The 15,823-nt window shown below is 38.9% G+C and overlaps 1 protein-coding gene across 3 annotated transcripts in view; it reads right to left on the bottom strand.

Moving 5' to 3' along the window:
* The window catches only part of LOC111871017 (ubiquitin carboxyl-terminal hydrolase 3), a 48,886-nt gene that overhangs the window by 14,680 nt on the left and 18,383 nt on the right, over window positions 1–15,823 (bottom strand). For all 3 annotated transcript variants that reach the window (XM_033754062.1, XM_023863730.2, XM_033754063.1), the window contains exons 3-6: window positions 11,094–11,327; window positions 7,556–7,717; window positions 3,780–4,007; window positions 1,070–1,247 (exon numbers count right to left, since the gene is read on the bottom strand). In XM_033754062.1, the coding sequence (XP_033609953.1) occupies window positions 1,070–1,247; window positions 3,780–4,007; window positions 7,556–7,717; window positions 11,094–11,327 (802 nt within the window). The remainder of the gene's footprint in view (window positions 1–1,069; window positions 1,248–3,779; window positions 4,008–7,555; window positions 7,718–11,093; window positions 11,328–15,823) is intronic.

The raw sequence follows: 15,823 nt of genomic DNA, 5'->3' as shown, positions 1-15,823 counted from the left end.
AATTCAGAGAGAGGGATTCCACCTCGGAGAGTCTTGACACTACTTTCGGCAAAGTCGGACACTAAATTTACCACTACGGCCCTTCCGTAAAATAGTACAAGTACAGTTCAAATCAATAGTATTAATAAATTCAGTTGTATGCAGAAAGCTGGAAGGGATTAAAGGACTACCAAGTGCAACCGTCGAAAGGTGGGTGATTGTAGTGAAGTGTTCTTCCTGCCCTGTCCGAGCCAGACCCTTATAAGACCCTGGGATAGGAACCCAGCTCTACTGAGTAAAGTAAAGAACCCAAAGAAGTGAGCGGTGGTGGAGTGGCGCACAACGAAAAGGGCACAAAGGAAGTGAGCGGTTACAAGATTGCGTAACAGTTTGTGGCGGAAGCGGCCAGATTTGTGGCATCCATCATGACAATGAACCTGCTCACACAGCCCTGTCTGTATGACAATTCTTGACCAAAAATGGTATGACCCCTGTTCCTCACCCTCCATACTCACCCGACCTTGCCCCGTGCAACTTTTTTTTGTTTCCTCGAATGAAAAGAGACATGAAAGGAAAGCATTTTGCCGAAGGAAAAAACGACGGAGGCGTTGTCAAGCATCTCAAAAGATGAATTTAGACAATGTTTTGAAAAATGGAATAAAAGACTAGACAAGTGTATTAGTGTAAGCGGAGAGTACTTTGAAGGGGACTGAAGGTTTGTGCTTAAAATTTGAATAAATAAGTTTAAAAAAAATAAGTTTGGTTTCTTTTGGGTACCCCCTCGTATGTGTACTAGCAAACTTCCAGAATTTGGGTAACTCCAAACCCAGCATACTCATATATGAGAGAGAATAACAAAACCTTACACCCTATTGTATATAATTTTATTTGCTGTTGTTTGCCTAGGGGATCAAATTCAGGAGAGTCCAGTGTCTTCCCCCTAGATCACCAGGTTCTCTAACATTATGAATTAAAAACTGCAAACCATATCTAGCAAGCAACTTCACATGCAGGGAAGACATTTATGGGTGTGAACCCCACTACTGCAGTATGAATAAGGCTAAGTAAGTCACATATTCTATATGCTAACTTCACTCTGCAAAGTTCCACCAAACACACTGGTCACTATTGAAGATCGACTCTTATGACCAAGAGAAATGTATGGGTTGTCTTTGAGCGTGAAGTCAGGAAGCAGATGAAGCAGTTCGGTGTGGAGTCGATCCAACATGTATCGTAGGAACTCATGAGCATCTTGTTGTTGGTAACCTCTGAAAAGTCCAAAATCACAAAATTAATACACTAAATTGTGAGCACATTCCAGACTGTGGGATGCTAGGCATTGTTGCTGTGTAGTCTTACGGGTGGACACCGATATTTCAGAGGAACATGCTGTCTCCATCTTCCTAGGTGCAGTACTAGGATCTGCCCACAAGACCACATTATGAGTAACTACAAGTGTGAAAACCTCAAAACTCACATTAACAACATCTGTAAGAAATCATAAAAATCAACTACTTCAGGTGACACACTATAGATGATACAATCATATGTGAGTCATATTCTACATACCTCCATGCAGCAAAGCCCATCTTGAGAAATTAACAGTTTCTCAACCGGTCGTGGAATTTCATGCCTTATATAGGTAGGGCTAGAAGGTTCACTACCACATTCACAACAGCTTACCACACTGGTCACAATTTTGAGCCACTCAATTCCAGTTTACACTCTTACATGCTACTTTAACACTGGTTTTAATATTATCCTTCTAAGCCCATGTATCGCAAAACACTACTTAATATTATTTCATTCTCACTGGTCCCCTCCTCCATACAAATTACATGCCTGTACTGTGGTGAAGTAAATCTCACAAGTATGTGACATCTGAGGTTCTCATGACAGTGAGTATTCAGACCACATTCTTCTGGGATGTCATACAGCGTCATGCAGTACAGCAAATAGGTAGCATTTTTATCAAAATGTGTGGATCCTGATGTGTCTACCTGACATGTCTTCTGAATACTTCTAAATGATGATGATTGTTATCATTATCAGTCATCATCATTGTTATCATCATTATTTGGTTCACTTTTTGGGGAAAACTTATTGCCTCAATTTCATATTTGTCCATGCCACATTTGCCAATATTTTATGCCATTATCATGTTTGTAATTATTTTAGTGGCTTACAAACAATATGTCATACAGAGCTTGTAAACATGTTTATTATACATCTTCACAGAAAATTTCATATGTGAAGATAATTCCAGTGCTCCGTTAGTTATTACCATCAAACCAACAGCTGAACATGGTATTATGAAGCTGTCACGTTGTTTGACACTCTATGAGCAAACTCACCTTAACAAGATTGGCACATAATTTTGAAATTCTATTACCATACAATACAGGGTGTCCCAGGAGGAATGGACCAAACTTCGGGAGGGTGTTCCTTATGTTAAAGTATGCCGATATAACCCAAAACACCTATGTCCAAAGTTGAACGGTTACGGAGATAATGGCCCAAGAAAAGTGTGGTCTTCTGGCGGGCCCATGCACTGTACCTGTCAGCTGAGAGGCCTTATCTATGTTTGTACTTGAGTGCAGTGATTCACCCTAGCCGTACTTATGTAGTTGGCTTATACCAGAACACGCAGTCAGTCATGTTATCAGCGCTTGCCATTCATGTGTCATGTATAGTGCTTGGAAACCCTAAGGACAATTATGACATGGCGAGCGAGTATTTTGTACTTCAATTTTATGGCTTCATGTCACTCACAAGTTAGTTTTATGTTACGTACATTATTAACATTACAGAATCCACATATTCCTGCCAGTTTTAACATGGATTTTGTAATCAACAAGTGTGCAAAGCCGGTCAAAGTTTGACACTTCTCTGGCTATTATCTCCGTAACCTTTCAACTTTGGACATAGGTGTTTTGGGTTATATCGGCATACTTTAACATAAGCAACACCCTCCCGAAGTTTGGTCCATTTCTCCTGGGACACCCTGTATATAATATGTAGGAACTATGCTACCGTCAACACAACAAAATTTCAGCATTACATATACATCTTTATTTACTGCGACATGTTTTGGTCATACATGACCATCATCAGGCAGGAATACGTAGTTATTCAAATACCGATACGGATCTTTATCGGTGCAACGTGCCGTATTAAATATTAACATAAAAACTTTGTCTCAGATTAGTGTATAGTTAAAAATAGCAAGTAGATGATTAAGAATACAAAATAAAAGATAGAATAAACGCGTACTATATATAAAAAATGTTGAAATATTATTAAAACACCGCACAGTGTAGAACACACCGTACACACTGATGTGTATATGCCCTGACAAGAAACATGCGCCACATTGCAAGTCTTATATATAGGATACATAGCATGGGAATACCATACCAAATACCCACATACCATCAAATCTGTACATCACTGAAACTTGTCTTTGGCCTCATATACCAGCCTTATTATGTAGAATTTCTGCAACAAGACCTACACAACACACACGCCGAATTCTACACTGTAGCAGGATACCCTCTTAAAACAAAATATAAATATAGTTGTTACTACTTTATATACTTCTAACATACCTTTATATGTTTTAATAAGCAGATCAGTAATTCAGTGCAAAATTTCAGCCTAATATTAAAGACTGCACATGGACAGGATGTGTCAGAACACTTAAACATCACACACTGAAGTGGTTTTATCTCTTCTAAGAATTTTACATTTTCTTAATGCCCCACTGTGATACAAGAAACAGTTAAATTTAATGACCTTACCTAAAACGAGGTACTATCTTCCAGATGACTAAGAACAGTGATTCAGGTGATATCGCTCCTTTTGATCCACCCTGCGTTAAACTAATAAGAATCTTCCTGAGTTCTTCAGCCATCAGTGCATCATTCATCTCTCTCAGACTTCTTGATTGATATACTTTCCTTCCATTATTTTTTGCATTTTCTAAGGAGGGAAGTTGTTTGAAATAGTAGCAAAATTCTTCTATGTTGCTGTAAAAATAAAGAATATTAAGAATGGAAATAAATGGAGTGTGAGGATAAAATATGATGGAATTTTGTAGCCAGAAGTCACATGTATGCCAGAAAATCACAAGCACATACAATTACTGAAAAGCACCAGTTCTTTTCAGTGTTATTTCACACTATACTGTGAAATAACAAGAAGTCCTGGGAAGAACTAAGAGACTACTTTCCTTCGATATGACACACACCGCAGTTCTTCTATTGTTATGTACATGTGTTGCTGCAGTGAAGTTTTGATAGAGCCATTGCCTAGCAACCATATGTGGATACCCATACATACAGAGATTGATGGGAGGGATTTATGAAGTACGGTCCTGATATGGGCTCAGGTGCCATAATATACATACCAAGTTTCATACAGATTGGTTCAGCCATTCAGAAGTTGATGGGGGAAGGTGGTATACACAGACACACCGACAGCATGGTGATAACATAAGCCTACTTCTATTTTTTCAAAATAAGGGAAGTAGGCTAAAAAAATATGAGATGGTGGAAATGGTATACTGACAAAGTTTCACCTTCCAAACTACTAAACAGATTTTATTCAAATACTGTACCAAAGTCTTACTAAAAAGTTTGGTTCATGTTAGTTCACTGTAGCCTCTGCTTCACAGGAAACTTAAATACAAGCTTGCCAATTTTATAAATAGAGCTCATTATACAAAAAGCATTTGTACATAACATGCAACAGTGATCTCATTATGCCCTATAAATATTATGACATTTATTTAATTTAACACAAAACAATAACTTACTGCAGTAGGAAAAGTATACCATATTCACCTAAATACAATAGAAGTCACAACGTGGTCCTCTGAATTGTAATACTGTGTGCAACTGAATACCAGCATTTCAGAGAAACTTGCTGCAACCCTCAAGAGGGGGGTAGCATGTTCCCCCCAAATGCTGGGGTTTAACTACAACACCACACTGTATTGTGATCCAGAAAACCAAAATTTGAACACACTTATATAATGACAAAGATGTTTTCCTAATTTAGGATTTTTAAAGAAAGGGACATCTTATAACCACAAAGAATCAAAATATTTATAGCATGAGCCCAATAATCATTGCTTCATGTAAATACACTTGCTGTATGACAGCGAAGCTTAAGCAAAAGCAGGGTGTGACAGAAAGTGCAGTTACTGAATGCTGCCTGCCAGGCTGCAACAGCTGGGCTGTCTGAATGCAACATATTACTTCATGTAGTCAGAAAATGTATGAAAGATGAAGTGGTACATATATTCATGTGAAGAAGAAAGGATCTAAAGTGTCATAACTTTCCAAAGTAGTGTACTGTAGTTATGATTAAAGTTATGGTGATGACTGTTTTTATGGCCATAAATATTTAACCAGTACAACAGGAAAATGAACATTACATTTCAGGTTGACAGCAGATTTGAGCCTCTCACAGCAGTTGCCATGAATATAACATCATGGAGTGTGGTAGACTGCTGCCTTCAAGACACCGGTAACACTATACTAGACTACATGACCTCACACTCAAAAAGACCGTAACATTCAAGGGCAACAAACTTCACTGATTAAAGTAAAAACTTGGAAGAATGTCATTTTGGCATACAGAAAGGAATGTATCACAAAGAAGGAAAACAAAAGAAGGAACCAAGATACTGTCACGTAGATGGGGATATGGATTGCTAATTGGATTTATTGACCACTTTAACATATGACTCATGATTACACTTAATTATGGTGTCATCACTAATTTCCACACTTTACAAATCACCAGAACACACGCTAAGTCTCTTCCAGCCTGCAGTGTTTTCACTAGTAGTTGCCTGGCAACAGCTCCAACAGTGGTAATTCCTCTGCTTCCATGCTCAAGTCCTCTCTGAATGGCAACTCCCTTCCAAATGACTGACCTCTAAACTTCATCCCATTGATAACCCCTTGGAACATACCACACAGAAAACACAGCTCTTGCTTTTGTTGTAGTTGCAATTTCTTACAGCCGTCCAGTGTCATTTTAGAATGCAATATGGATGTCAACCTCATACACAGAAAAGCATTCAGTTCTGGGATAAGAAACTGAGGACTACAGGTAGATTCTTGCATGTAAATTCTCCTGGAAAGACACGGACTTCTGAAGAAAACATCAATCGCATTACAGAGGCGTTCCAGCGAAGTCCATGCAAATCAATTTGTGATGCCAGTTTGCAGTTACAAACTCCACGTCCAACAGTGCATGATGTGCTGCACAAATGGCTCCGCCTAAGAGCGCACAAGATTCAAACGATTCATGCACTATAACTGAGTGACCATGTAGCATGCACAAACTTCGCTGTGGACATGCTAGAAAGAATTGACATGTCACCTGATTTCATCCACCAAGTGTGCTTCTCGAAAGAGGTGACATTCCATGTCAATGGACTTGTACGACTGCAGAATTTCGAGCAGTCAAAATCCACAAGTCATATGTGAGTGGAGAGGGGCAGCCCCAAAGTGAACATGTGGGCCAACTTAATGCATGACAAGTTGGACCATTTTTCCTTTTGGAAAAAGACTGTGTCCAGATGTTTGTACTTGGATATGCTGGAGCTGTATGTGCTGCCCCAATTACCACCTCAAACTATCCTCCAACAAGATGAGGCATTGCCACATTTCTGCACCATGTTAGGAATCACCTGGACAGAGAGATGGCTGGGAGATGGATCAGCAAAGGTGGACCAATCGCTTGGCCTCCTAGGTCACCAGATTTCGGACACCATGTATAGCTATGTAACACTAGAAACAAATTTATAGATCTGTTTAGGGCATAAACATTACTTCAAATGTTTTAGCTCAGATTTAAACAGGATAAAACTGGTTTCGGTTGGATGCTTAGATTTTAGTGGCAAAACTGACTTTGTTTTAAAAAATAAATCTCTTGCATAAAAGATTGATTACCCAATGAAGCTGACAGCACCAGTAGCATGTAACACAACTATTTCTTCCATCATGTTGGAAATGCTTAATGTATAAAACATTTGTAACTATTCATCCAAAATTAAGCACTCATTATACGCAAGATAACAGCGTACTTGGAGACAGGCAAATAGAAACATTTAATAGTAGAGAGAATTACATAATGTTATAGATCAATGGCAGCTGACTCTGTATGATGACATGCATTATTTTTTTATTGCTAGTGGGGTGGGAGTAAGTCCCTTGTACTGCGGCCACTTCTGGCCTATTGTACCAGCCCCAGATGATAGGTGAGGGTGATTGTGGAGCAAATGGTGGAATGAAGATTGGCAGGGGAAACCGAAGTACTCAGAGGAAACCTGCACCAGCACCACTTTGTCTACCATAAATCCCACTAGATGAGACCCGGGATCGAACCCTGGCCACCGCGGTGGGAAGCCAGCAACTAACCGCTTGAGTTATGGCGCGGCCCATGACATACATTAACTCAGTAACTTTCATAGAAGGCTGACAAAACCAATGTGTGGAAAACAAGACCACAAACTTTGTTTTCACATAAACACCATGCAGTGTACGCAGCAAATACTCACCTTAATGACTGAAGTACAGCATTCATGAAGCAAGTGTTTCCTAGATTTCTTAAACCTACAACTTTCTTCTCCCGTGATTTGGGGCTCGAGTTCTTCAGTTTCCCAACACGCTGTCTCTTATACTGGCGGTTTTCCATGCTACTACTATCGACAGAATGGGATCTAAACAAAAACAGACATAAGCTTAGTGACTTGCAAGGTACCACTGTCTTGCTGAAAAAGGAGAGAACCTACAAATACTTACACTCTCTAGCCTTATGAACCTAAGAGTTCTATTTTCTGGGCTATAACACTGTGCAGTCCGCTGATAGTCCATCTTCAGGAATGAAGAAGTCAAGCAAGAAATCAGCATGAAGCAAACAGCAAGCAAATTTTGTTTTATAACACTGATTGACTTTCAACAGACCACGTAGCATTATATCCCAGAAGACAGAACTCTTCATAACCACTGCTGTGAGAACCTCAAGACTTCCTTTGGAATTGAGTTTGAGTTTTTGACTGAAGGATCTGTGACGGACTGAGCAGAACCAGTAAAGGTTTTCTCAGAGCCTCCATTTCCCCCATCATTCCCCTTCTACTGATCTCTTTATAATTTAATTTATTAGCACTAGCACCTCTTGACAAATAGCAGATAATCATAAAGATAATACCGTATTTATGCACGTATAGGCCGCGTGCGTGTATAGGCCGCAGCACAATTTTCAGACAGAAATTACAGAAAAAATAATTTTCTTGGAATATTATTTCATTATTTATATTATATTATATTATTTATGAATATAATTTTTTTTATATGAAGTGTGATTTCGAATATTTCGAATATAAGCCGCACCCAAGTTTTCCTCTCGAATTTTTGGTAAAAAATGTGTGGCCTATACATGCGTAAATACGGTAATTGGCTCATAACATATTAATACAGATAGTTATAATCACCCAGTGTACAGATACAAAAAAGAACCGCTGCATTTACTAGAGTTGTTAAGAAACCACGATAGCACAGCTAGCACAGTGATTGGCTACAGGCAGGATGGCTGAGGGGTGGGTGTTGGAATCATCATAGAGGCAAGATTTTTCTCCTGTCTATGTCATCCAGACAGGTTCTGGAGTTCATTCACGTTCGACTTGTGCCGATGTCAAGATTACGTGGATCTATACAGCCACTCACCCATACATCTTCATGGAGTAGTGCTTAATTAGTTAAGCACTGGGACAACTTTACTTCTTACTACTGTTGAATGTGATTTTCTTCTTCACTGTCCTATTCAAAATGGCTGTGGAACATGTACAAACTTCTAATAAAAGAATGCCAAAGGCTGCGAGATAAGGGCAACAAAACCACAGTACTGACTGACTGCCATTTTGTCAACTCTCAGAAAGCATGGAGTTTTACTGCCACACCCCCCATATGTCTCCACAGCATGGTCCTCAGACTTTTGGCTGATTTTAATACTGCTCTGAGATAAGGTATTATCAAAAGAAAGATGTCAAAATGTACTTTCATTCATCTGATGGACTATGATCTGTAACAGTCAGGGACAAGACAAACAGTCATGGCTGGGATTAGAGCCCAGCACCTTCTGAATATAAATTAATGACGAAAACACACAGCTAACAACCATGTTTTCATGCAGAAACTGTCATATCAAATAACAATGTTCAACCAGGATGTATCTTCACTGAGCACAATCATAGGAATATGAATCCAATTAAGGAAACATCCAAACCTAAAGATCACATTGGCATAAGTTTAACATAACATATTTACAAAATTGCATTTAGAAACAGCTCACAGATTTTAAATACAGCTATTAACTGCTTCTTTCATATAGCTTTCCCTCAAACTATGCTCATCAATACTAGAACGATGCTGACAAAAACTATATCACACAGACACAGTTGGGTACTTGAACAAAATTATATAGTCAGTCATATTATACATAAATATAACTAATTTGAAAACTGTAACTTAAAACTTCCTCTCCAGAATATTTCTTTACACAGCGTTAAACCAGCACAAGGTCACATTTGCATGCTGCTATTTGTATTTCTAGTTAAACTTCAACAATTCTGTTGCAAGGCCATGACCATGAGATGATGATGAAACATGAAAACAACTACAAGCAACCATTACTTACTTACTCATGGAGCTGAATCCTTCTGGAGGAGCCGCCAATTCTGCAGCTATTCAAGAATTTCCCAGCATTTTATGGAACCAGAAGGTTCATTACCGTGTTCACAAGAGCCCTTCACTGGTCCCTATCCTGAGCCAGATCTATCCAATCCATACCATCCCATCCTATCTCTCTAAGATCCATTTTAATATTGTCCACCGACCTATGCCATGGTCTTCCTAGTGGTCTCTTTCCTTCTGGCTTTCCCACCAATATCCTATATGCATTCTTCGTCTGCCCCATTCGTGCTACATGTCCTGCCCACCTCACCCTCCTTGACTTGATCATTCTAATTATACTTGGAGAAGAGTACAAGTTATGAAGCTCCTCATTATGCAGTTTTCTCCAACCTCCTGTCACTTCATCTCTCTTCGGTCTAAATATTCTCCTCAGCACCCTGTTCTCAAACACCCTCAGTCAATGTTCCTCCCTTAATGTCAGAGACCAAGTTTCACACCCATACAGAATCACAGGCAAAATTATACTTTTGTATATTCTAATTTTTATGTTTTTGGACAGCAGACAAGAAGACAAAAGTTTCTGGACTGAATGGTATCAAGCATTACCCGAGTTCAATCTCCTCTTAATTTCCTCCTGAATCAGGTTTCGATCTGTTATCGTTGTCCCCAAATATCTGAACTGTGCCACATTTTTGAAACATCTGTTTCCTATCTTTATGTCATGATTTTGCCCTGCATTTACTACAAGCAACTATTCCCTGAAAAATTAAAATTGGCAACTTCACTGAAACCAAGATGATCAATGCTTCAATTACTTTTGCCACAGATGTGTACACATAATATACAAGAAACAAGGTAGAGATGGAAGCGACTGATTTTTACACCAATCTAGAACTGCAGTGACACTTTCTTCCTCAGGACAGCAAGAAGTTTATTTTAGGTGATTTTTGCAGCAACAAAAATATACTCCACAATTCATACAACACTGTTTCTGAAATGCTCTGTATCAGTGAATTGTACTGCATTGAAGAAAGCATTCACAAAACATTATGCCTGTCACTCTGTGGCAATGTATGTCTGCAGCATCATCAACTTTTGGTATTTTGTGCTGACTTTTTATAGTCTGGAAGAACTCCAAACTCCCTAATCTGGTCCTTCAGCTATAAATTTTGTTCACCCCTGGAGTAATCAAATTCAGCCAATGCACACAATCAACACTCACTTTATTACATATATGTATGATGTCACATAGTGCAATTTTATTTGGGAGGTACAGTTCAGTGGCCTGATTAGAGCTAAGCAGTATGTTACACAGCAACCAAAGCAAAGTAAAATGAACTGAAGGACAGAAAATAAGTAACCAGAATGTACAAACATTCGGCACTTGAAACAACATCTACACTATACCTCTTCCTAGACCTTGGTCGTAAGGTCCGTACGTTCTCTTGTATCTCCTTCCTAAGGAAATCAGACCTCCAAGATCCTTGTTCATCATCATCATCATCATCATCCTCATCATCTGCTACAGAACATTCATTGTCTTCTGTAGGATTGCTGCCATCAGCATGGAACCAGTCCTGCCGCACCCTCTCCAAAAGCCCACACTGGGTGTCATTCACAACAAATTCATCACATGTATAGCTGTAAAGACAAAACAGATGTTGTGCAAAACATCGCCTAAAAATGCTGAAATGTTTGTTACTTTGGACAGCATCCGTCTTTCATCAGATCATGGTCTTCTGGGTTGTGACACAATGTAGTCTTGTAGGTGGATACCACTGTGAGGAAACTGCTGCTTGCATCTTCTGTGTGGTGGCAGTGGATTCCTGCAAAACACTGGCGTCAACTTATAAGACTACACAGTTTCACAAACTGGAAGACAGAAGACCAGAATCTAAACTCTGATCTCATTACAACAAACTCTTCACTGCCTATGGTAGCTGAGGGTAGTAGCAGTGCTGAAAATTAAAAACAATGGATAATCCAAAAATGTGAAAATAACCACAATCCGTGCTGCATATAACCCTGAGGACGACTTAATTGTTATGTTTACTGGTTGTGTTACTGGTCACTAATAATGAGACAAATATCCTTCCAACAACAGAATGCCAGCCTAGCATCAAAAGAAACAGTACTGTGGGAACCTCTCACAGTGCACGGAAAACAGGCAATACTTATAGATCGCTTAGTGTCTGGCTCTCTGAACACTAACACAACCAATCAGTGCTCACAATTGCAGCAATGCTGCACTTACATCACTTACAGCCTGGTTCCCTAGATACCAACACAAGCACTATCCAATCAGCACTCATAATCGCAGCTCCATTGCCAAATCAGCCCAGCGGTAATGGTATAAAAATGTGGGCCTCCAACTGGCTATCATAAATTCTGTAACCACTCTGGGCCATGGAGCCCAACCACAAATGTATCATCTACACACAGGAGCCACAGGGATGGCTTGTGTTGTGCCACATCAACAGTCAATTCCTCAACATGTTCCTTATAAATGTTGCTACCGATGGGTGATGGCGAGCTTCCCATAGCCATGCCATCTTTCTGTTGGGAGAACTTATCATCCACCCAAAAATACGTGGTTCTCAAACAACATCCAGCACTTCAATGATAGCTTTGACCTGCAAGACCGTTCTGCCAATGTGTCATCATTATAGAGCTCATTTCTGATGACTTGAAGGGCTTCGCTGACTTGTACGCTAGTGAAAAGACTAACAACATCAAAGCTAACAAGGATATCTATGGATTGAAGGTTTATAGACTGGCACAACTGTATGAAGTGGCCCAGATTCTTCATGAAGGATTCAGATTTTCCGGAAAAATGACTTGGTATCTTAAGGATGAAACCAGCTAAGGCACCTAACTGAACTCACTATAGGCTTCACAGGAATGTGAGGTCCGTGAATCTTTGGAAGACCATAGAGATGTGGAGGTTTCTTGTGGTATGAAGAAAATTTATGTTTTAGATCTGCATGAAGGGCAGTTTTGTATTTAGAAAGGAGTGTCTGTACTCTCCTCTCATCCTTAGCTGTAGGATCTTTGGGCAAGGGTTCATAAACCCCAGAACATAACAAGGTGTTGAACTTATTTCTGTACTTGGATTCGTCCAACACCGCAGTGCAATTGTCTTTGTCTGCCTCAAGAATCCTAATATCTCTGTTCAGCCTTGAAGATTTCATGACTTTCAACGGCTTGTTAATCATGTTAGGCACAGAAGATAGACTTCTCTAACATGGTTCTGAACTTCCACCTGAATTCCAAACCAACAGTCTGTGGATTTGTTGTCAGAAAGTTCAAACCCCACATAAGGACTGCTTCCTCAGAGTCTGTGAGAACATGTTTGGAGAGATTAACGATAATTTTTTTTAGAATCTGAAGTTGGAGTAGAAAATACTTTGTTCTACTGATTGTTAAGCATGGAGAACTTTTTGCTTATTAAACGCGTGTCTGAATGAACTTTCCACAACAGTGAAGGTACACTGGTGATCAGAATTACTGTCCCTGATAAGTAACTTACTGGCACGCTGGACAATTTTGGAAGAATGTCGACTACTGATGGGAGTCTGGGAATAATACATTGAGATTTTCATCTCATGAGGAAAGTTATATGACTAAGGGCTTTTGCTAACTGAATGTTTATGCATTCTGATTTCCTAAAGGTAGGGTAAATACCAAGTCCATACTGTACTGCTGAAAAAGATCACTATAGTGGTGTTGCATTCATGTTAACATTATCCTGGCTAACACTTTGAAAAGCAAAGTAACAAGTATTACTTTCATGGTTTAGTAGTATTCCACATACTGGTTAGACAACAGTCACACAGTGTACTGACTGCTACCTCCGGTGAACCCATCATAAGTGTTTTTAACCAAAAATTCCAGTCTTATGCTAGCAGTTTGTGAACACAGGGACTATCAGAAGAGATGATACAACAGAGGTTTTTGAAGAGGAAGGAGTGTGTGACATTAAAGGCCACTAAGTTAGCCAAATGAGAGATGATAACATACATCATATGCTTGGTGTTCACTGAGCATGCAAGCAACTGACACATGCAAAGAAGAGTAGAATTATAAAACATATTTTTGTTTGAGGAGATCATGATATTCTTAAAGATTTTGCAAACACGTTCTTGAAATTTTGCAAACCAAAAGTAATGACATGAGTTACTGTTAAAAAGGTCACGCCATAGCTCAAGTGATTAGTCGCTGGCTTCCCACCGCGGCGGCCCTGGTTTGATCCTGGGTCTGGTCAAGTGGGATTTGTGGTGGACAAAGTGGAGCTGGGGCAGGTTTTCTCCAAGTACTTTGGTTTCCCCTGCCAATTTTCATTCCACCAAATTCTCCATCATCATAATTACACAGGGCAGGTACAATAAGCCAATCAGTGGCCACTGTGCCGAGTGGACCAAGTTGGACTCTACCCCCCACTAAGCGAATTAATTACTGTTAAAAAAGTGGAAGAATTTAAGATTTTTTAATCACAGAAATGTAATAGTTTTTTAAAAGTGTGGTCAGAAACTGAGAGCTGTTCATAGGGCGGTAAAAATACCCACAACTGCCAGATAAGAGACAATGAATCACAATTATAAATACTGATGGGAAAACTTACCACCAGTTACACTGTGAAATAATCACCACCATAAAAGGGCAGCTGACCAATCAATACTATAAAATTCTCGAACTAAAGTTTGTTTCCAGTTACTTCTTATGAGTCATTACTGAAATAATATGGATGGCATTTTGGTTTTCTTCTTCTGAAAACTGAACTTTCTGTTATTCAATATTATATTTAAGCATCCTGTTGCACTCCACACGACAAATGATACAAACTCCGTCCCAAGTGCAAACAATATATATTATATGTCTTTGATCTTGTTCTCTTCTACACTACATGTTTCGGCCTCTGTCGGCCATCATCAGGTGTATACTCTTAACGTTGTTGCCACACTGAACCCAGTCTAAAATTTAACATTTAAAAACACATTGTTATTTTCTTCGTATTATCAACATCTACCTCGTTGATATGTGTCTGGTATGTAGATTATATTGCACACGTCAAATTTGATTTTGCTGTAGTAGCACTATAAAATCTTTAATTATGATTTTAAAATCCTTTAGCACTATAAAATCTTTAGTTATGATTTTAAAATCCTTTAAAATCATAACTAAAGATTTTATAGTGCTACTACAGCAAAATCAAATTTGACGTGTGCAATATAATCTACATACCAGACACATATCAACGAGGTAGATGTTGATAATACGAAGAAAATAACAATGTGTTTTTAAATGTTAAATTTTAGACTGGGTTCAGTGTGGCAGCAACGTTAAGAGTATACACCTGATGATGGCCGACAGAGGCCGAAACATGTAGTGTAGAAGAGAACAAGATCAAAGACATATAATATATATTGTTTGCACTTGGGACGGAGTTTGTATCATTTGTTGTTTTCTGTTATTCATCATATGAATTTTTATAACGTAATATTTCAGACATGCTCAAATATCTGATCATGTAAAATCTGAGTATGGAATCACCAGAAGTAACAAAATCATCTGCCTTGTTCTTAACCATTCCAACAACCAATGCATCTGTCAAACTCTCACTCTGCTTTGAACATGGTCCATACCTACCTATACAGCAAGCAGACTTCGAACAAGCAGTTATCACTAATAACATCTGAGAAGATGAACCTCTGTGATTAATCTTTCCACAAAAAAAAATCGCCACATTAAACTGAAGTACAAGGTGTAATAAGAAATGTAATGTAAGCTTTATAGTTGCTAACCACTTTTCTTGGTTTATACAGGGTTAGCCTAAAAGAAATAGATAGTTTAAATGACTTGTGTTCATGAAACTTACACGTGCAGCCCAAAAAGTCGACAACACGTGCAAGTTTAGAATTTCAAGAACATAAAGGACAGAGTTTATGTTCCTCCCTTCCCACAAGTGTGGACGATCTTACACAATGCATCACAGTAGCTGCTGCGACTTTTGACGTGGGCATGCTGAGAAGCGTTTGGGAAGAACTAGATTATTGCATTGATATTTGTCGTGTTACAAAAGGGTCACATATAGAACACTTGTAACTTACCCATGTAAACTTCAGGGCATACGTTTCAAA

This window comes from Cryptotermes secundus, unplaced genomic scaffold (assembly GCF_002891405.2).
Source record: "Cryptotermes secundus unplaced genomic scaffold, Csec_1.0 scaffold1606, whole genome shotgun sequence".
Lineage (NCBI taxonomy): Eukaryota > Metazoa > Arthropoda > Insecta > Blattodea > Kalotermitidae > Cryptotermes > Cryptotermes secundus.
This window is presented reverse-complemented; position numbering and strand designations above follow the sequence as displayed.